The 22,501-nt window shown below is 44.8% G+C and overlaps 3 protein-coding genes and 1 long non-coding RNA gene across 5 annotated transcripts in view; 1 reads left to right on the top strand and 3 right to left on the bottom strand.

Moving 5' to 3' along the window:
* Window positions 1-212: 212 nt before the first annotated feature.
* Window positions 213-3,234, top strand: LOC120895953. Its single transcript, XM_040299712.1, has 2 exons — window positions 213-607; window positions 680-3,234. The coding sequence occupies exons 1-2, from the start codon at window positions 470-472 to the stop codon at window positions 2,738-2,740; spliced, it is 2,199 nt and encodes a 732-aa protein (XP_040155646.1). The 5' UTR covers window positions 213-469; the 3' UTR covers window positions 2,741-3,234.
* On the bottom strand, window positions 3,058-4,396 carry LOC120895954. The gene is made up of 4 exons (XM_040299713.1): window positions 4,191-4,396; window positions 3,816-4,103; window positions 3,527-3,732; window positions 3,058-3,458 (listed from the first exon to the last, which is right to left on the bottom strand). Exons 2-4 carry the CDS (start codon window positions 4,004-4,006, stop codon window positions 3,274-3,276), a joined length of 582 nt encoding a protein of 193 aa, XP_040155647.1. The 5' UTR covers window positions 4,007-4,103; window positions 4,191-4,396; the 3' UTR covers window positions 3,058-3,273.
* Window positions 4,397-12,604: 8,208 nt separating this feature from the next.
* On the bottom strand, window positions 12,605-14,702 carry LOC120897803. Of its 2 annotated transcripts, XR_005738578.1 has the most exons (3): window positions 14,221-14,696; window positions 14,064-14,158; window positions 12,606-13,983 (listed from the first exon to the last, which is right to left on the bottom strand). XR_005738578.1 is itself a non-coding variant. In XM_040302913.1 (2 exons), the coding sequence occupies exons 1-2, from the start codon at window positions 14,083-14,085 to the stop codon at window positions 13,586-13,588; spliced, it is 420 nt and encodes a 139-aa protein (XP_040158847.1). In that variant the 5' UTR covers window positions 14,086-14,702; the 3' UTR covers window positions 12,605-13,585. The 2 variants fall into 2 exon arrangements, 1 of the variants encoding a protein (XP_040158847.1); XM_040302913.1 differs by having other exon boundaries at window positions 12,605-13,983; window positions 14,064-14,702.
* Window positions 14,703-19,008: 4,306 nt separating this feature from the next.
* LOC120896866 overlaps window positions 19,009-22,501 on the bottom strand; it is a 130,120-nt gene continuing 126,627 nt past the window's right edge. Inside the window, exon 8 of the long non-coding RNA XR_005738470.1 lies at window positions 19,009-20,100. This is a non-coding gene — a long non-coding RNA (uncharacterized LOC120896866). The remainder of the gene's footprint in view (window positions 20,101-22,501) is intronic.

Genomic DNA, 22,501 nt, shown 5'->3' with positions numbered 1-22,501 from the left:
CAAAACCAGTGGCGGCAAACAATCTAAAACAAATGCTGAATTACTCTTGGCACTGCATTTTGTATGAAATGTCACTTTTAATAGAAGCATTTAACATTTTGAATGCATTTATATGAAAATGTAAAATATATTTATGAGCTCTGAATTCAAAAAATTTACAAAATCCGTTTGTACAGTGCCGGCAAATCTGTGCGCTACACTTGAAAACGTCAAATCGCTCGACGAAAACCGACCTGTCGTAAACATAAACAAATCTCCCCATCGCTAGCAAAACAGCTGTCGGCGGCAGGAGAATTCCCGCGTTTTAAAGAGACCGGAAAGGGAAGACGGTGTGCCAGTGAAACGGTGAACAGATCCAATTTCACAATGCAGTGCTGAATTTAGGTTGCTTCTCCAATCAACTCAATTACGGTGGTACGGCACAGAGTTGACGCGGAACGAGCAACCCGTCCACCATCGGCACCGTTCAATGGTTCAACGCTGGAACGACTCCGGGCATCTGTATCTGGACGGTGCAGGGAAGCATTGTTTACACCGGGACGTAGTGTCCCGCCTTGCCATCCATCAGCTCGAAGCGGTTCGTTTTCTGTACGCGCAGCTACAAGAGGTAAAACACATCGGCATTGCTTTCACATCAAAGTTCAATGACTCACGGCATGCCTTTTCTTTCGCTCCGCAGTACACCGGAATATTCTTGAACGATGAATCAGGCCTCGGCAAGTGCTATCAGACGGTCGCCTTCCTGTCGGCCCTCCCGGTAGCGGGCGAGGATCGTTCGCTGATACTGTGCCCTACCCCGGACCGCATACACCACTGGACGTACCATCTGGATGCGCTGGCACCGTCGCTGCGCCCTCGCGTGCACCCGAAGTCTTATCTCGACGCGACGGCAGAACAGTCCGCCCTGCGGGGCACCGACTGGCAGTACGTGGTGGTGGACGAAACGTGCGAATTTATGACCGAGCGGCAGCTGGAAACGCTGCGCTCGCTGGCCGTGAAACGGTACATCTTCGTCAGCTCCGTGGACCTGCTCGACCGGTTGGATGTGTTGCAAAGGCGACTTGATTTCTGCTACCCGCGCGATACCTCCCATCTGAGAGCCGTGCTGGAGCAGCAGCAAAAGCGACGTACAAAGAGGGGCATATTTAAGGTGTACCTGTGCACGAGACGGTTCGTGTTGCGGAGACACGTGCGCAACTATCGTCGGCTGCTGCCACTCATCGATAGGGAAACGTTTCTGGAGCGCTTTGGTGTGTGGTGTGTGGCAAACAATGTGGAAACCATCGTGGAAGAGACACCACAGCTGAAACCCGCTGAGGAAAGCATCGAACCAGCGCGCGCAAACGAAGAACATCTCTTGACAGTTCCACCGCTTACCCGAGCAATGACACCGGAAGCGGTCACAGTGAATCCAGCCCGTACGAACGAAGAAGATCTGCTGGCAGTTCCGCTGCTGACCCGAGCGATGGCATCGGAAACCACAGCCGATCACAGTCCAGTGGGGGAGAATGAGGCGGTCCCAATCCACTTTGCCGGCAGCGAACCACTGTTCGAGCCGAACGAAACCAACACAGAACTGATGCCGGTGTTGCGCGTTGACTCGGATACACCCTCGGAAGGGAACTCTACCATCCCGGAGACAGCACCCGATTCCGAGGGTTACGTGCAGTTCGGGCAGGAGCTGTCCAGCAATGGGTTGGCATCGTCCCAGCGCTCCCAGCCAGCTGCATTCGCGACCGAACGGTACCGATTCCCGTTCGAAAAGTTCCTCCGCAGCCAGCAGGGAGCGATTCGCTCGTCCAGCTCATCCGTTAGCGTTGAAAGCATACCGAACGGGCAGCCACAGCAGCAGCAACCGATCGTGATCAGCTCGTCCGATTCACCGCCGCGTGCCAAATCGCCCCCGCTGTTCGAAGATTCCGATCACGATACGCGATCGCTTCACTCGGACACTGCCTTCTCCGACGATGACGATCTGTCGCTGATGGAACTGTTGGCAAACTCACGCTCATCGGCACCGCTCGGGGAGTCGGGACGACCCCCTTCCCCGAGTATCGCCCTGCGAAGACCATCCTCCTTCAGTACGCCCATAACGAAGCTAATGTTTGGGCAGCTGGCAGATGGGCAAAGCTCACAGCCGGACGGAACGGGCAATCTCTCCTCGATGGACATTTTTGCGGAATCGACCGTTCAAGCGGAGGGAGAAAATGTGTTTGAAATAACGAAAAACAATGCCTTTCCCAATCGGATCGTGGTGCGCGGGGAGGAGGAAGGTGTGCCCTCGCTAACGTTGGTGGATGATTCCAGCGACGATGATGATGTGCAGATTGTGGAGGAAAGCTGCGAGCGTGTCATTAGTCTGACGGAGGAACCGGTCGGCACACCGACCAGGGCGGACAAGCTGAACCGTGCCGTGGTGTGCCAAACGACACCGCCGAGCGGGAAAGGAGCCGCTGGGGCGAATTCAGCGCTCTCACCCGGTCGGGGATGGTTGGGCAAACGGCTACAAACGTCAGCGTCGGTTTCGCCGGCCAGTGGCAAGAACACACCCACCACAAGCCGATCGACTCCGAAGGGTGGCAGTGCTGGGAGCAGCTCCGCCAAACCATTAGCTCACATTGTAAGGGATGCGAAGCGGAGGAGAAAGTTGGACGAACTGTTTCAAATTGTCGACGATAAGCCGGTGGGCGGTAGGCGCAGTAGCCAGCGAATGCGAGGATCGAGAGGAGGATCGCGATGAGTTTAGAGTTCGGATGTTGTCTTTCAACGCTTCTTTCGCATGACGGAATACATCCTAAATTACGTTTATTGTAGTGTCCAGCATTGTGGGACAAGAAGTTCGTTTGAAGTTTTCAGTTCAAGGCTACAAAGTCTTACTATTTTTAGCTCGATTAGTTCATATTTTGATCTTTCTTGATTGTAATTAGACTTTAGAAATAGATAGGAACGGATATTTAGCCGCAAGCTTGACCTTCTGTACCTTGGTAAAGGCAACCAATAGTTAGAAATATCCTAATCGAACGATGGAAGAGGTTTTAGAAAGGATAGATCTTCAAATTGTAGTTTTTAAGCCTTTTTGCAATGATTTATTCTTTGTACTGGCAAGAACACACTAAATAAGTTTTATAAGCTTGTTTAATAAGCACCCAACAAAAAGTCGCTTAGCACAGATGACCACGTATACGCGCGCAGTCTTATCTAAGTCTTATTAAAAATCTTATCTCTACTGTTTAATCGCTCAATGTAAAGTCGTATTTCCACACTACCGACCGATCACTTTCCGAACGCTTTCTGCTTGAACTGTAACCGCAGGTTCTCCATGATGGCTTGCCGCTGAAACTCCACCTCGCGGCGACAGAACCGGCCGAAGAAAAAGGGACACTGGTAGCGTACCGTTTCCTCGCAGTACGTGTCCTCCTGGTGGATGCGCGATATCTTAAACTCGCCTTTTGCGTTCACTGCAATGGTGGGGAAGGAAAATAGATGTAAGAAGAACGATCCTTTTTTAACTAAACTAACAACTTACAGCAGAAAAGGCCTAGCAGAAAGCATGTCCGATGCGTGGAGGCAACGGAATAGTGTCCACCTTCCGGTTTGGTCAGCTTCCGGACGGAGTAGTGCCCAATCGCCGTGTTGAACGTGTGCGGCCAGTGCGATAACCGCTCGTCGTACTCGACTGTATACTTCCAATGCTCAAAGTTGCCGTGATCGGCCAGAATGCGAAAGTTAAGTCTAGCAAACGGGATGATAAAAAACACACACCACCATTAATGCGAACATTTCTTCCCTTTAAATCCATCGTGTTCGATACGTACATGGTTGGGTTGAGCTTCTTCATGCGGCTAAAGTCAGCCACAAACTCCCACACGTCTTCCGGCTTGGTACGCGGGATGATCGTACTGATCTGGTACGGCTGGTACGAGGCGGACAGGAAGTAGTACACCACGAGCACGATCGTGATCGTGACGAAGACACGCCGCTTTGCCCAACGTACCGCAATCGACATCTTGATGAAGTTGCTTCTTGTCGCTCGAATTACCCTGCGCGCATACGAGGGTTGCGATAAAAAGGCGTCCGCTATCCCGGTCGGTCCGTCGGTTGGGCTGGAAGTGAACGAAACACAAGCGTATGCGTGTTTAAAAATGGAAACAACATTCGTTTCGCATATGGATATGGCTTTTCTTGCTTACATTAGTGCCGGGCACAGGCAGCAGCAGCAGCAGCTCTCTTGTGCTCTTTATCTTGGCCGCACTCTCCGGATGCTGCTGCGAGTGGTGAACATGTGTTCGTGGATGTGTGCATGTGTATGTGAGCTTTAGGGTTGTTTCGAAGGAAGATAAACAATTTATTACAGTGAGTGCCGTTGTTTTGAGATTATCGTAATTTAAAATAATTTTCGATAAATAATTAAATAGTGGAAAAATGTGCTAAATATGTTAAAAGTGCTTCTATCTTGCAAACGTGTTATTTGTTAGGGTAAAAGATTTTTTAAGGCCCCCCCTATGGCAATCGAAGCAGCCCTGACAAGAAAAACGAGATAGTGTGCGGTTGATCGGTCATGCAATCTGTCAAAATAAAAGTTTGTTTACATTTTGAACCGAACGATAGCTCTCACGATGTACAACGGCGAATGATTAAAAAAAGGCTACATCAGTGATGAAAATGTTGTGTGTGTAATGGTAGAATCGACAGCACGCCTGAAAGCCGTTTGTGTAAGTGCATACGCTAGCCATTAAATATTAAATCAATTAAAGCGGTGTTTTCTATGCAGCTGTTGTGCAAGTCGAAGCCGAAGCCGGGCGGAAAGCCAAATAAACGATGTTCGATCATGGAAAACAAGGTAAGTTATAATGAACGTAATCCGCACGGTATCAAAAACTCCTCGCGTTTGTTTTTTTAACCACTGGTTTTTCTGCGCTGCGCTTTTCGGACAATTACATTTACAATCAGTCTGATCAGTTTGCGAAACGTCTTGCCGCACGCCTGGTACAGGCCCTTCTTGTCCGCCCCGGCATCGATCGTGGACGATCGTTCGGCAGCGTCAGCATCATCACCTTCATCTGCGGGTAGTTGTGGTACGGCACAGTTCCGGTCGCCATCTCGATCGCGGTAATGCCGAACGACTAGAAGCCGTATCCGTGGTCCGCTCCGTCTCCTGATCACGACGATAAACGCTGGCCACCGCTGGCCGCGAATGTCGTCGCCGGGCAAAATACCTGGCCGTCCACGCAGAGCGTCGCGAAATGCGCCTGGCTCATGTGCCAAGCGCACAGCAAAGAAACGTTACCGACAGTCTTTGTCGCCGTGAAAATGCTTCTAATGCACGGGTGAGTTGCATTATAACTACAAGCATACGTTTTTTTCCTTTCTTTAATTTCAGCTAATGGACGAACGATCGAATGATCGTTGCTTCGGAAGGGAGGTCGCATTACAGATACCGACTTGATCAGTCATCGGTCGCGCTGATGGTGCTTCGGAGCAACAACTGAAGGCGGGACGATCGGCGCAGCGGTGTAGTGTTGTGATATAGTGATTGTGTGTACATTTAAGGTGTAAAGGGTGATTAATGCTAGTAACGTTGTGTAATGTTATGCAGAACAAAATGCAGCATAAATGGCGATGAGCCAGCATTGTTTAAAGGTGCCGGATGTTATACTGTTCGTTCTTTGTGGTGTGATGTGTTAACATATTAAACCAGTATTAGGATTGATATAATTAGGATTTAAACCAGTGCCGTTGAATAAAATAGTGTACAACGTTAGAAAACATTCCGTGTATTTTTGTTTTGTTTTGTTTTATAACGGAAGCGTATTTTCACTAATGTGCGTAAAGAATGCGCTAGGTAATTGCTCGTTTACGGTGTTTCTCCATTTGTATTTATTGTTTCTCGCCCGCTGTGTTTGGTTCCCCATTCCTCATAATGGTGCGTACGTTTCGTTAACAATGTGCATTAGATGGTGATGTTACATGATAAGTAAATGTTGAGCGTGTTGGCGGGTTTCAAAAAATATTTTACTTGTCCTGCTCCGTTGGTTGTCTGGCTGGCTGGCCGGGCTGGGATGGCTCACTGGCTGGTTGTGCAGACTATGATCGGATGCGCATTTTCAGTGCCGGCGCGCCTGCGTTGCTGTTACGTCGGCGCGTGCACACGTGAATAAACGACACGCAACCGTGGTGATATCACAGAAACTATATATTTTGTTCTATTTCATCATAAACAATTCTTGCCATTAATTGCTGTTTTTAGGTATTTTATATTGCATCGGTACTATCGTGTTCAAAGCTTTTTCGAGAAATGCCAATACATAAATCGGTTAGTCCGTTTATATCGGTTTCTCAAACCCCTGCAAGCAATGGTCAACCATTTCAGTCTTAAACTTTTGACGAACGTAAGTATAAAAAAACACCTTAATGGATTGATATGTTCAATTCCTACTCATGGCTACTCATTTTCATGTGGTTGTAAAATACTGCCCATACATTGTTTCATTTTGGTTTTCTCTCCATCATCTTCGAATGTTCGGTCGTTAGCCGAGTTTTCTCTCATCGATAAGTGACACGGCATTACCCGCAGCTTCTAGTGAGTCATGTTGCCACAACATGCCTGTTACAAACAGCCATTAACCGGTGCTACGCAGCCAGGCCGTGATCGCACCATGCCGAATTGTCAAGCCATGATCCGGAGATGGGTCGTTTGCCACTGTTTTGCATGTAAAGAAACATACCTATTCATCGTCGGCCGTTGCGGCACGAGCAACGTGATATCGCATCATCGGAAAACTGCACAGGCACGGTGGTGATCTGAAGATAGCTGATTTTGGTTGGTCAGCTGCACACAAAAACTGTCGATCTATGAATTTGGGCGTGCTGGCGTAAGGCCCCGTTTTGGCGACCACGTATGAAGAATGTACCGCGTAAAATTATGAAGCGCAGTTTAAGATGCCGCCGAATCTGCCGTATGCCGCTGAACATGTTGTGTCCATCCCTGGATTCGCGCACGCGCACGTGTAATAGAATTGCTGCTACCATGTACCATATATCGTTATGTTCTCACTAAGTATGTTTATAAGATACCTGTACCTTTTAGTTTTTAAACCCTATCTCTTATAAGAAGTAGTGGTATTTGAATTGAATATGAACAAGGCAAGTGTAATGATAAGTATGATATTGTTATTTGTGTGTTCACTCAAATGTTATTATACTTTCTTCATGTTCACATCTGTTATTATTTCATTATTAACAATAAAATATGGCAAAATATTTTTTGCTATCGTCTTTGATTGAATGCAATTGATGGGTTTTGCATTATGATGATCAAGACCGTGACCAGCCACTGCCTCGCAGCTGTATGCGCGGTATGCGCCATGCCTTTCGGCAACGGTAAGATAGAGTTAATGCTTTTTGCACCACTGAAGCACACACCAACCAGCACACACCAACCAGTGGTATCCGGTTAGGTGATACGAATAAGTCTTGTAAGCATTTATACATAACGTCAGCATGACCACGTTATTTCGGCTGTAGCGGAAATAAAGCATAACAATTATTTATTTGTAACGATATAAATAGGAGAAAGTACGCGTTCGTGACAGTCATCAATGCCCGGTTAACATGCTCGTCATGGGTCGCCCTCGTAAATTATCCGGCTGCGTGGTACCAAATCAGTTTCGAAAGCCTGTACAGGTCAACATGTTCGCGTCGTTAAGCCAAAAGAAAGAAAAGTGCTGCGTTGTCGTGATGGATACGGTAAAAGTCGTTCCGTCTTAACAGAAGGTGTTCTATCATCTACCAAAATTGTTGTGTGAGAAATGGAACTAGCTTGCAAAAGGTTTGGTCGTCTGATTCATGAAAAAAAATCAAAATAGTTGTGTTTACTTCTTTCCGTTTTGGACATAACTGTTTCACCAGGTGCTCATCGATTTATCAATGTCGTAGCTGATTGCCGATTAGTCATCAGATGGGCGGGGGCCAATGGACTTGAGCCCATGACGAGCATGTTGTTTGGAAAACTAGTTTAGTGCATAATCAACTTATTTTCCTTCATTGAAGAACAGAGAAGCTGTTGTGGTCCGATCGAACTTAGCCATTCTGTCCATCGTTCAAGAGTCGATTTGTGAAGGCGTGCGTGGTGTCGCTGTGTTCAGTCAATTATTGGCACGGTCAAAAATACGTATGTTTGTCAATGATAATAAAAGGTCAAGGCTAAGTATGTAGAGAAAAAAAATAAATAAAAATAAAACATAGTCCCCCGATCCCGTATGATCGACGGTTTTAAAGCAACACGAGTGATTCAGCGGTTGCATTGCATAATCATCCGCCCCTGGCATTAACTCAGTCATGAATTTAAATTAAATGCGAAGAACAATATGTTAATACTATCAAACTCCTGAACTGATTGGATGGCACGCAAGATGGCAATGAAATTGTTGGGCTGTGCTCGCTTAAGCTGGTACTCGCGTATATTCGCCTTATACGTTTTCCCGGTTGTGTTTTAGCTTGACCCAGCGCAAATTCTCGACGTTGTTTCGTGTGGATGGAGTCAAATTTCGAATGGTCATTTCGTTCACCGGCATTAACACCTCACTGTCGTTCGGGGTTTCATTATGCCAGCGTCGCGTTTCTGAACCAGCTCCAGAAAATCTTTGTCTCCCGACAATACACCGACCAAAACCAGTCCAGCTGTGTACTCCGTTTGTTGACGGACCGATTATGGTTTCGTTTCGCCTGTTGTCGGTGGTTTATTTCAGCGTTTCACGGAGACCAAAAATAAAACAGAACAAAAATTAATCAAAACCGACTGATTGAAAAATACTAAAAATAAATTACCGGCTGCACATTCAGCTTCCGCATTCCGGAAATCCGGTAGGTGCAAGAAAGCAGTCTCGATTCCGACACGTTGGTGCATTTCGGGTCGGGTCAAGGTAGGTTCAATACTCGACCAGAAAGCGCTGCACCTTATGCGCAGCGCTGCATTATTATGCGCTGTAATCGATTCCGACCCGCGGGTGTAACGAGTTCGGGTCGACCCGAATGATGAGTAGGTGACAAGCGACTTCGACCCGTTGGTGCAGCGATTTCTGGTCGAGTATTGAACCTACCTTGACCCGACCCGAAATGCACCAACGTGTCGGAATCGAGACTGCTTTCTTGCACCTACCGGATTTCCGGAATGCGGAAGCTGAATGTGCAGCCGGTAATTTATTTTTAGTATTTTTTCAATCAGTCGGTTTTGATTAATTTTTTGTTCTGTTTTATTTTTATCTCATTGTAGGTAAGACAGCCATTCTAAAATGGTTCAAAATACTCCGTGAAATAAGCGCTGAATATGTGGAAACCCACCGACAACAGATCGGAGGCGAAGGGCTCACTGTGGAGATCGACGAGTCCGTCATTACCAAACGGAAGTACCACAGAGGACGGATCGCGGACAACAACCAGGTTTGGCTGGTCGGTGGTATTTGTCGGGAGACAAAAGAGATTTTTCTGGAGCTGGTTCAGAAACGCGACGCTGGCAACTTGCAGGGCATTATAATGAACAATGTGGCCCCCGGAACGACAATTGTGACGGATGGTTGGCGTGCCTACATCGGATTAGACGGAAAAGGGTATGAGCACGAGATGATAAACCATTCCGAAAATTTTGTCGACCCAAGCGATCCATTATTACACACACAGACCATCGAGAATTTATGGCGCTGGGTCAAGCCCTTTTTAAGATCTAAAGGCACAAACCGGGGAGCATTAATAGAATATATACGCGAGTACCAGCTTAAGCGAGCACAGCCCAACAATTTCATTGCCATCTTGCGTGCCATCCAATCAGTTCAGGAGTTTGAGTAAGTATTAACATATTGTTCTTCGTATTTTTAAACACTTTAAATTCATCGAGCTCTTTCCAGCTGGCTAGTTAATGCCAGGAGGCGGATGTATTATTATGCAACCGCTATCTTGGAACTCCGAATCCTACCTCCTCGTGGTGCTAGCTGGAATGCGACGTCAATTGTTGACGATCGTATACTAACAGGATCGGGGGACTATGTTTTATTTTTATTTATTTTTTTTTCTCTACATACTTAGCCTTGACCTTTTATTATCATTGACAAACATACGTATTTTACTCGACCGTATTTTAAACAATAATTATTTGACTAAAGGAACACAGCGACCTGTAACTCACGCACATCCTTCCACGCACACATCATACGGAAGCCGTCGACTGCTATCGCTGAGTGGCACACCCAGATGGACAGAATGGCTAAGTTCGATCGGACCACAACAGCTTCTCTGTTCTTCAATGAAGGAAAATAAGTTGATTGTTATGCACTAAACTAGTTTTCCAAACAACATGCTCGTCATGGGCTCAAGTCCCGTATGGACCGCCCCCCTCATACATAGGACTGACTATCCTGATGTGGGTAATCAATAGCTTAATTACATTGATAAATCGATTAGTGGTACAGGCATACCATTAGTGAAAACAGTTATGTCCAAAACGGAAAAAGAGAAGTAAAAACACCTAACTATTTTGATTTTTTTTTTCATGAATCAGACTGACCAAACCTTTTGCAAGCTAGTTCCATTTCTCACACAACAATTTTGGTAGATGATAGAACACCTTCTGTTAAGACGGAAGCACTTTTACCGTATCCATCACGACAACGCAGCACTTTCTTTCTTTTTGGCTTAACGACGCGAACATGTTGACCTGTACAGGCTTTCGAAACTGATTTGGTACCACGCAGCCGGATAGTTGATCCTTGCTACGGGGGGACGGACCGTATGAGTTTTGAACCCATGACAGGCATGTTATTAGGTCGTACGAATTGATGACTGTATCACGGAACCGCACAGCGTTGCACTTTCTTCCTATTTATATCGTTACAAATAAATAATTGTTATGCTTTATTTCCGCTACAGCCGACAAACGTGGTCATGCTGACGTTATGTATAAATGCTTACAAGACTTATTCGTATCACCTAACCGGATAGTCAATCACTGGTTGGTGTGTGCTGGTTGGTGTGTGCTTCAGTGGTGCAAAAAACATTAACTCTATCTTACCGTTGCACCGAAAGGTGCATGGCAGCGCCGAAAAGAATATAGCCATACCCTTCTACGCTCTCCTTCATACAGAACTGAGGCACCAAAGGCACCCCGAGTGGCTGGTCACGGTCTTGATCATCATAATGCAAAACCCATCAATTGCACTCATTCAATACAAAGACGATCTATAGCTTAAAAAATATTTTGCCATATTTTATTGTTAATAATTGAAATAATAACAGATGTTGAACATGAAGAAAGTATAATAACATTTGAGTGAACACACAAATAACAATTATCATTACTTATCATTACACTTGCCTTGTTCATATTCAATTCAAATACCACTACTTCTTATAAGAGATAGGGTTTAAAAAACTAAAAGGTACAGGTATCTTATAAACATACTTAGTGAGAACATAACGATATATGGTACATGGTAGCAGCAATTCCTATTTACTTTTGTGCACGTGCAGCAGAATCCAGGGATGGACGCAACATGTTTCAGCGGCATACGGCTGGCCAGATCCTTAACGAACAGTCGCGAGATCAGATGGGCCGCCGGCTTCGTTACATCTGGCGGCATCTTAAACTGCAGCTTCATAATTTTACGGTACGATTCTTCATACGTGGTCGCCAAAAACGGGGCCTTACGCCAGCACGCCCAAATTCCATAGATCGACAGTTTTTGTGTGCAGCTGACCAACCAAAATCAGCTATCTTCAGATCACCACCGTGCCCCAGCTGCAAGTTTTCCGGATGATGTCACGATGTATCACGTTGCGCTCGTGCTGCACCATTGGCCGACGATGAATAGGTATGTTTCTTTACAGCATGCAAAGGACAGTGGCGAAACACGACGGCCAACGCATCCTCCGGATCATCTTTGGCGGTGAATTCGAGCATGGGGTGTGGATGCGAATGATCATCCACGAGCTTACTGAAGCCGTATGGCGCACCGGACATGGCTGTTTGCCATGGCTGGAGCATGTTGTGAAGAAGGCAGCCTCGTGCCCCAGCAGCTAGGTGTTCGAGCGGCTCTCAGTTCGGTACTAGAAGCAAGGAAGCACAGCGAGTTCGATGGCTAGATCAGGTGAAGTAAAATCTCGAAGATCGTGTGCCTACATCGATGGAAAGCTGCAGCTAGCGACCAGGCATTCCTATCAAGAGATAGATGGAGAGGGAGAAAACCAAAATGAAACAATGTATAGGCAGTATTTTTACAACCACATGAAAATGAGTAGGCCATGAGTAGGAATTGAACATATCAATCCATTAAGGTGTTTTTTTTATACTTACGTTCGTCAAAAGTTTAAGACTGAAATGGTTGACCATTGCTTGCAGGGGTTTGAGAAACCGATATAAACGGACTAACCGATTTATGTATTGGCATTTCTCGTTCACGATATAAAAATATATACCAAAAACAGCAATTAATGGCAAGAATTGTTTATGATGAAATAGAAATATAGATATCACCACCATATGCGTGCACGCTTCATTCCCACGAAAAACCAACACCAATGATATCCCAAACGCCGGCGTGGAAATGCGCATCCGATCATAGTCTGCACTAACCAGCCAGTGAGCCATTCTGCCATCCAACCAGCCAGCCAGCCAGCCAGCCAGACAACCAACGGAGCAGGACAAGTAAAATATTTTTTGAAACCCGCCAACACGCTCAACATTTACTTATCATGTAACATCACCATCTAATGCACATTGTTAACGAAACGTACGCACCATTATGAGGAATGGGGAACCAAACACAGCGGGCGAGAAACAATAAATACAAATGGAGAAACACCGTAAACGAGCAATTACCTACCAACGCGATCACTAATTCCTTACCTTTTGCACATTAGTGAAACATATTTGCTTCCGTAATAGGTAATCGAAAGAGCTTTAAAAAAACAAAACAAAATACACGGAATGTTTTCTAACCTGTTGTACACTATTTTATTCAACGGCACTGGTTTAAATCCTAATTATATCCTAATCCTAATACTGGTTTAATATGTTAACACATCACACCACAAAGAACGGCTCTAACGTATAACATCCGGCACCTTTAAACAATGCTGGCTCATCGCCATTTATGCTGCATTTTGTTCTGCATAACATTACACAACGTTACTAGCATTAATCACCCTTTACACCTTAAATGTACACACAATCACTATATCACAACACTACACCGCTTCGCCGATCTCGATCAGCTTCTCCGGAGCGTCCGGAGCGCTTCTCCGTTGTTGCCTTATCCGAAGCACCATGGAGCAACTGCAACCGACCGACTGGATCATGTCCAAGTCGGTATCTGTAATGCGACCTCCCTTCCGAAGCAACAGTCATTCGATCGTTCGTCTGGCATTAGCTGAAATTAAAGAAAGGAAAAAAAACGTATGCTTGTAGTTATAATGCAACTCACCCGTGCATTAGAAGCATTTTCACGGCGACAAAGACTGTCGGTAACGTTTCTTGCTGTGCGCTTGCCAATTGAGAGCACATTTCGCATTGCTCATTACGTGGACATCAAGGTGGCCATCATACTGCCCGGCGACGACGGCTCCTTAAATATAGCGGATGAGCGCGTGGCTCGCCACCGATGGAGACATGTCGCGGCAGAAGGTGTACCACACGTTTATCGGCACGTCGTGCTGGATGGCGCCGGAGGAGACGGAGCGGGACCACGGATACGGCTTCTAGTCGTTCGGCATTACCGCGATCGAGATGGCGACCGGAACTGTGCCGTACCACAACTACCCGCAGATGAAGGTGATGATGCTGACGCTGCCGAACGATCAGTCCACGATCGATGCCGGGGCGGACAAGAAGGGCCTGTACCAGGCGTGCGGCAAGACGTTTCGCAAACTGATCACCGAATGATTGTAAATGTAATTGTCCAAGCGTCCAACGGCGAGCGAGCTTTGTATGCTTTTTAACTATAGAAAAAAACCAGTGGTTAAAAAAATAAACGCGAGGAGTTTTTGATACCGTGCGGATTACGTTCATTATAACTTACCTTGTTTTCCATGATCGAACATCGTTTAGTTGGATTGCCGGCATTCTTTCTTCCCGCTTTCGAACGTTCGCCGGCTCAACACGGTTGCACAACAGCTGCATAGAAAACACCGCTTTAATTGATTTAATATTACAAATATTAGCTATGCTTTACTTACCCTAAACGGCTTTCAGGCGTGCGAAGTCGATTCTACCACCATTTATAATTTTTCGGCTGTTTATTATACACATTACACACAACATTTTCATCACTGATGTAGCCTTTTTTTAATCATTCGCCGTTGTACATCGTGAGAGCTATCGTTCGGTTCAAAATGTAAACAAACTTTATTTTTTGAATATTTGACAGATTGCATGACCGATCAACCGCACACTATCTCGTTTTTCTTGTCAGGGCTGCTTCGATTGCCATAGGGGGGGCCTTAAAAAATCTTTTACCAAAAAATCTTTTACCTTGTTTTCTTTATCGTTTAAGTAATTTTCTAAGATCTGAAAATATTTATTTTACCAAATTATCAATATTTATATATACTGCAGATAAAATTTGTCTGTGACTGTAGACTATAACCGCGAACAATAGCGCTGCTTTATGTTTGCTGGCAAAACACACAGAACATCGCATACAAAACAAAAACATCGCATCGCTTGATAGGTTGCTACAGTGCGGCGAACATTTTTGAAACAACTAAATTCTTATGTGTCGTTATGTTTAAAATTCCGATGAATGTGCAGCATTAGCTTCAGGTGATCTCAATTGATACATTTGCTTTATAAATCAAATCGCATAATTAATTTACACTTTCTTCGACTTCCTGTTGAATAATCTGTCAGAATTATTCTTCTTCTTTGGCAACAACCGTTGTCGGTCAAGCCCTGCCTATGACACTTGTGGGGTTGGCTTTCAGTGATTTATGGATTACCTTCCATAGCAGGATAGTTAGTTCTACGTATGGCGGCACTTTCCATTTGGCGCTTGAACCCATGACGGGCATGTTGTTAATTCGTACGAGTTGACGACTGTACCACGAGACCGGCTTAGCATACTTTTAGGCGTGTATTAAAAGCAAAAGAGGATTCCAATGCTACAAAATGTATTAAAAACAAATGCATTCTTCCGAAGCGATCTGGTTGAATTGAAATTGTGACTGTTTATTCATCACTTGCGTTATAAAGTACGATTTTTTTTTATTCACAGGAAGATTTGAGTTACGCTAACGTCATCCGAATACAGCAATCCCGTGTCTCGGGAATAGAGTACTGCAATAAACTACTTGCTTCACTTAAATGTTACCTTCAACATGGCGAAAATCATTATTCGACTTCATACACTCACAGGTCTCACAATTTGCTATCCTATTATTTTTATTCCCAAACCACTAAACACTACACGATGCTGGCACTGTCCCGTTGATATCCGCTTCCGAGCCACGGATGTCCAGTCACAACTCTTGAGTAGCTAAACCAGCACAGGACAAGAATTGCGTTTGGACAATCAGAGCTAGAAATTGTTGATGATGCCAGGTTTTCTTCTTCTTCTTCTTCTTTTTGTTTCATTCTTCACGATTACTTAAACGCACCCGATTAACGGTCCAACAGCGGGAGACTTACACACACGAGCACTCTGTACATTTTAACACACTATTTTGCTGACAATTCGGAGGTTTTGATTATGAAAAACTCCACACGAAGAAACCCATAAAAACCAATCCAATTTACCCGAGAGGCCAAAGGGACGGCCATGCCCATCGAGTCAGCTGAAAATCCGGCACGGTCGTAAAAATGTGAAGCACCGGCAAAAATACATGCAAACAAAAAAAAAAGTCCAAGCCAACAGAAGTACGGCAGCATTATCGTTAAACTGACCCCTCCCCCCTGGATGGGGTCCGTTTTAGTGAAGAAACTCTGTGCCATCCGGCTTCACGGGATGGAGCGCCCATAAACGCAATCCGCTTTACGGCGAGAGAAGCGCTGTTTTTTTCGTTGCGTTTCGGTGTTTATTTTACGTTGCCCCGGCGATCCGAGGTGGATGCGATTGTCATCGGCGATGAAATGGAAATCCCAGCAAAAATGGTCCAAAATGGAAGCCGGTCTTTTGAGTTTTTGAAAGCGAAAAGCGATGAAAAGCGTGTGGTGCCACCGGTGAAACGGTTGATCTGGAAATGTAAAGGGGACAAAAAAGATTAAAACAAAGCCAGAATGAGTAGACAGGTAAGTTGAGCGCACCGGAACAGCTCGTTTCTCAGCCCATTACAACTCGATGTGGTCGCATAGCGGTTTGTCATGAACAATCTTCAAAAGAGGGAAAACAAAGCACAAATGACAAGGTTTTCATCAACGTGCGGTGGACAGTTAGCTACCGATTTTGTAAACCTTGGCGTATCAGATTCCCTAAGCGGGGTCGGTTTGATTGCTTTTTCAGCGTTGAGCGAAAGTTGTTCACCTTTTACGCTGTGAAGAAGAAAGAATAAAAAAAGAGTCAAGAAAAGTTAGCCACACACTTTGATCTTTGTTCTGGGCGATGTTTTTCACCCGTTGAAATAGAATTTCCATTTTAATAGACACGGGTAACGGAATAGGGCAAGATTGGAAGCGTTTCTTTATTTAAAATGTCCACCTTCACTTGCACACAGAGGAGAGGTGATTAATTAAAATTAATTGCAAACTACGCCAAACTGGGAAGTACTGGGATAAAATTAGAACTTTGCTACGAGAAATTGTGCACCATCTTATATCGTGGCTTCGTGGAGGAAGAAAAATCTATGATTATTAGTGTTTGCGAGCATTTAATTACTGTTTTATTATTGAAGTGATGCAGATGGGATGTTTGTTGCACCAATTGCAATTAATTTTTAATTAGTATGACACGACCATATGTTTGAGAGACAGTATTTGGAAGTCACAGTTTGGAGTAATTAATAGTTGGAATCAGTCGCAATTACTTCATTGATGTCAAGCGCCTATGAGTATGCAAAATAAATGTTTGATATCTATATGCATTCGTGTAATTCGGTTAAATTGCTGTTAGCGCTATTTTCATTATTAATTAACAAACTGATGAGGTTCATAAAATACACTTCGGAAAACCTTCTATACGAAACCCTATTAGAAGCAAAATATAACCATGTTTTACCATAAAAGTGTATCTTTTCACTGTTGTGATATTGAATTATATTTTAAACATTCAGCCCTGAGCACGCATTCCAATAATACAGCTCAACACGATAGGAAAACAGCCAGCAAAATATCGGATTGCCATCCATCCGCTCGACCCACTTCCTGGGACTGGGTCGAAACCGGTAAAGCAAACCTCCCGCTCCCTTCGATTTGTGATCATGGAAAGTCAAAAATTGTTCGCAATCTGTTATGCATTCGAAAGGGAACGAAACATCGAGCGGAGAGGCAACACAAAGGCGACACCATCCAGCCAGCCGCTCGACTCAACCGAATGTTCTGTTGTTTGCTACTGTTTTGCATTGTTTGCTTCTAAAATCAACACACTTCCTACCGTTTCGCGGCTGAAAGTCTGGGGGGAGGAATGAAATGAGCCAAGAAGCTGCAACGCTGGGTGGAGTTTGGCCAAAAGAGGCGTGCAAACAAAAATTTTAAAATGTTTATCTAGCGTATTAGTCTACGTTGTTATTCTATTCCTGTTTTTTGTTTTGCTTAGTCCCTGATGCCGCAGGCTGATCGCACGTGTGTGAGCAACAGAATGCAGCATTGGGTAGGGGGATCTTTGGCGGTATGTAGATTGGATGCAAAAGGAAACAAACAATGATGTGTATTGTTTTTTTTTTTTTCATTCCGATGGACTCTCCCACAAGACTGAAGCTTGACCGTCGCGATTGTCATGTGTGCACGTGTCCGTTTGGATTCTGTTTGGTATGAAAATAATACCCGAGATAACAGAGGGACAACAGTAAGGAGATATAAATACTTTCCCCCAAGTGCTATTTACCGTTCAATTTGTTTATAAAAAGAAGATAGAGAATGGGAATACTAAAAGATTTCGATGGAAATGTAGTTCGCATCACATTGCTGTGTTCAAAAGCGCCTAAATGTATGTAAAATATGTTCAACCATGTACCGAACAAAACATAATACAAAAATGTGTTGCATACTTTTAGGTGCACAGCTATGATAAGATGAAACATAAAATCGAACCAAATTGTTCATACCGATTGTGTAATGCTCTTCCAGACACTTTCCATCGGTCATCGTATGATCCGTTTTTATCCGTTCCTACTTTTTCATTAACAGTTGTTTGATTTTAATGTAGGCGACATTGCATACAGTATGGCGCTCCCTTGCGCTACTGGCTGGACCATTGTTTACTTATGCGGCTTTTCACCGACCGACAACTGTGCAAGGCGAGAGTACATGTGGCGTGTGTTCATACGATTGTGGCTTACAGCAGTTGGCATTGCTAGGGGCAACGCAAGGGCTAACGTTGTGCAACAGCAGCACACACACCTTGCCCTGTGCTTTTCACTGCCGCACGGAATGGAACTCGCCCGACGATGATGTATCAGCCACAGCCACATCCGGGCCCGGATTTACAGTCCCACGGCATTGCTTTTGTTGTAATGTCGGTGCAAATGGTCGTTGCCGAGACACCCGCCCGTGCCCGGGTACGAGATTAATTGAAGCGAGAGCGTTTGCAAAATACGAATACGTTCGTACGTACAGAGGTACCGGGTTCAGTCGGAGAAGCCCGATGCACGGGTATCGGGAAAATCTACCCTCGCTTTGTTTTGTGCGTGTGTGGGCGTGAAGTTTATTGAAAATTACGACATTTCTTCGTGCACAGCTGCCTGCCTTGCGGATCCACAAAACCTGACAACGTGACGATGATGTTGCCCGTGACATGAAAAGGGAATGTTAACTCGCTCGGTCCTCGGGCCGGGAGCCGTACCGTTCGCCACGAGACGGAGACTAATTGTGCATTTGTGGTGCAGTTTACCAGTGGGTGCCAGGGAGCGGTCGCACTAGCACACTGGTTGGTAAGTTAGCGTTCGTTACTTCGGTTACATAAGTTTTCATTTTATTTCCATCATTCCTCTGATTATATTGTTTGCCCTTCAGACTAGGGTGCCATTTGGATTTGGATTCAGTAGTTTCAACGTTGTTTGTGGTTTGCAATGGCTGGAGCAGTAGTGGAGAATGGGACAGATATTAGGTAAGAATTGTTGCGATAGAATGGGGTGGATGTAGTTCACTCAACATTTGTGAAGCTCAGTAGAAACGCCTAAAAGTATGCAATAGTTTATAGATTAAATCATATTTATAATTTTTCTCCTAATTCACTAAACGAATCCTACCGTTAGAGTAAAGTGTATACCTTCAGGCGTTCACAAAACACACTATGATTGCATACCTTCAGGCGGTACCAAATGAGAAAATTTACCAGCAGTCTGCTGTAAAAATACTCATTAATTAGTGTGTAAAGCTGCAGTCTAAAACTGTCCCGCAACGAGATTAAAACAAACTCGCCCGATTTCCAATCGATATTCATCCCATAGCCCTGCGATCTATTTCTGTTCACGTTTCGATTTACCTCCCTGGCGCGGCTGGAAAACTTTTCCAATGACTGTGTGTTTGCGCGTCTGCCACGATTGGCTGGTATCGACTTGCATGTTAATTAATTTCTTACGCACCAAAGAAAATTACCGCCCGTCCAGACGACAGCGTAGGCGACGATCACGTCAAGGTTGTTTCGCATCAATGTCTACAGAGCTTCGGGGTGCTTGTGCTTCACAGGACTTCCTTCCTTCCAAGAGTCCTTCCGAGGGATCGATTCCATTTGCTCCTGGAAGCTGCCGCACAAGAAGCTTGTTGAGATTTAATTTAAGTCGGTCGGTCGCAGCCATTTCTGCTTCAGCCATTTTCGCTCCCGGGAGGGTGGCGCACACACTTCGGGGCGGAATTTCAACCACTTTGCCATTTGGTTGCAGTCGGTGCGACACAAGCGGAGAGAGGACGCGGGTGGTGTGTTTTTGTTCTCCTTTTCATCCGTAGTAATTAATTTCCAACTATTTGTGCTGCAATGAAAATGAAAAATTAAATTAAAATTTAATTGTTTTCTCTCTCTTTCTCTCTCTCTCTCGCTATCGTACTCTCTCTCTCTCCTTCTTCCAATTCTACTATGTACTGTGCTTCTGTGTATATGTCTTGCGATACACGATTGTAATATTGCAAGCATTGCTCCTTGCTGATACCATAGATACTCCACTCCGAGCTACACAAATCGGGCGGGAAATGTTTCCATTTCATTCGGTCGGTAGCGTTTGACGAGTGCTTCGTTTTGTGCTAGCCTGTGTTTGTAAGCTAAAGCGTTATAACTGGACACAGTTGCAACACCTTCGGGTTGGCCGTTTGTCTAATTGTTTGACTGCAGACAAAACGAAGCTGAACCATGAAGCACGTTGATGAGGTTTGGAAAATTGTAATCATCAGCCCGTTTACGCGACACTTTGGCATGGCATTCCTGGGCGGACAGGCAGGTTGGCGATGGTTATTGCATTTTTGCCATCTTACGCAGACAGTCTCAGCGAACGAGAACGTGTAATTTCCACAACACAACCCTAAATGCACTCTACCCGGTGCAATTGAGATGCTTTTTTCCACGTCGGGATAGGAAGCTCGCGCCCAGCGGTGGGAAGGAAAATAGCAATAAAAAGCAGGAAGGGTGAGTTTTTGTTTTCCACTGGCCTCCCGGTTGGCGAATGCGCCAACCATTGTCTGGCATGCGAAAAAGTGCTCCCCCCACACACACACGTACAAAGCTTGAATTTGGTTGAATTTGGTGGGCCAAGTCCCCACGCTGAGCAAACTTTTTTCGCCCCCCTCTTACAAAAAACGAATCCCCCAAAGATGGCAGAACGTGACGGGAAATGACACGTTCAACTTTTGCAATTATTTATGCAGCGTTGTTTTTTTCGTTCGTTTGCTGCAGGCTGCTACCATCAAACCCCGGGCTCGTTTTTCCCTCGCCTGCCGGTGCTGCCGTGTTTGGTGCACTTTCCAAACCTTGCCTCATTTTAGGTCCCAAAGAGCACATACAGAAACCGGTATGAAAGGGTGGTCCACTCCTTCGTACCCGGGGCTTTCTTTCCCACACACACGCGTGCTGCTTGGTTTGGATGTGCATTCGATGGGGTAGCATTCGTGAATTGGGCAAATATTGTGCCCCTCCTTTCTCTCACTCACTATTTCTCTGTATCTCTCTCTCTCACTCTCTGTGGCGGGAAAGTTTCGTGCTTCGATTGTTCCTGTCGGTGTCGTTTGATTTGATGGTGTTTTGTATGGATGTGGCATGATGCCGGTGGCTTCATTATGGCAGCTCGTTTATGTGGCCCAGGGCCCAGCAGGCAGGCAGGCAGGAGGTCCACTTTTTGGCAGTGTGAGTGCTGTTTACGTACTCGGTTCATGGAGCAGCAGCAAGGCGGGGGTATTAAATTTACGCAACTACGAAAGACAAACGTAGCCATGTTGCTGGCTATAGTTTGGTGCATAGTTGACTGTGGTCATAAAGACTTTATTCAGGATTCATTGCATTTCGGTATTCCAAAGTTAATAAAAGATCTGCGTTAAGTTACACTATTATGGTATGTTTTTGATTGTCTTAATTATTCAAAATAAATTTTACTATTTGTATAAGAAATAAATCTATTTGACTAAATTATCAGTGGTTTGGTATAAAAATAGTACGAAGTTATAGGATTTTTTGGTGTTTTGGAACTAATAATGGCGTTATGATTCCAACGAATTTTGTATAAGGAGTGGGACATTTGATGGCTGAATTTATGTCTACATTTTCCACAGATTCACTCGTCACATTACTCCGAATTTTAGTCTAAAAATGTAAATAAATGCAAATTTGATGTGTACTCGTAAAGATTAACTAGCGTATAGGCACTGGCGTATTAAGACAAGAGGAGGCCCTAAGCGGTCTCACGAATGCAGGCCTGGTTGAAGCGTCGAACAGGGGATTGAATCAAAATTCTCAAGCAGAGAAAGATTGGGTAGCAATTTTACTTGAGTGTGGGGTGTATATTTCATTTTCACGGCCCTACCAGATCATGGGGCCCCACTCGGCCGCTTAGTTTGCTTAGTGCTTGATCCGCCTCTGCGTGTAGGTTAAATTTAACTATTCAAGTACTAAGTATTTTATCACGAGAGGATTTTAAAGAAAGAATGCAGAAGACCAAGAAAGGAAGATAGTATCAAGTGGAGTTTTTCAATAAAGGATTACCTAAAACCAATGATTCAAAATGTATTAAGTATTCTCAGTTCAAGCTAGAAGAAATGAATGAGCCTGAATAATGAATAAATGAGGCTTTTAGGACTTGAGGATTCGATCAATTCTCCAACTATTCATTATTTGCGGAACTTAAAGCACAATCAGAAACCATCGCTGATTTACAGAGTTAAAACTACACA

Source organism: Anopheles arabiensis, chromosome 2, assembly GCF_016920715.1.
Source record: "Anopheles arabiensis isolate DONGOLA chromosome 2, AaraD3, whole genome shotgun sequence".
NCBI lineage: Eukaryota > Metazoa > Arthropoda > Insecta > Diptera > Culicidae > Anopheles > Anopheles arabiensis.
Note: the sequence above shows the minus strand (reverse complement) of the source record. Positions and strands in the feature narration are given on the sequence as shown.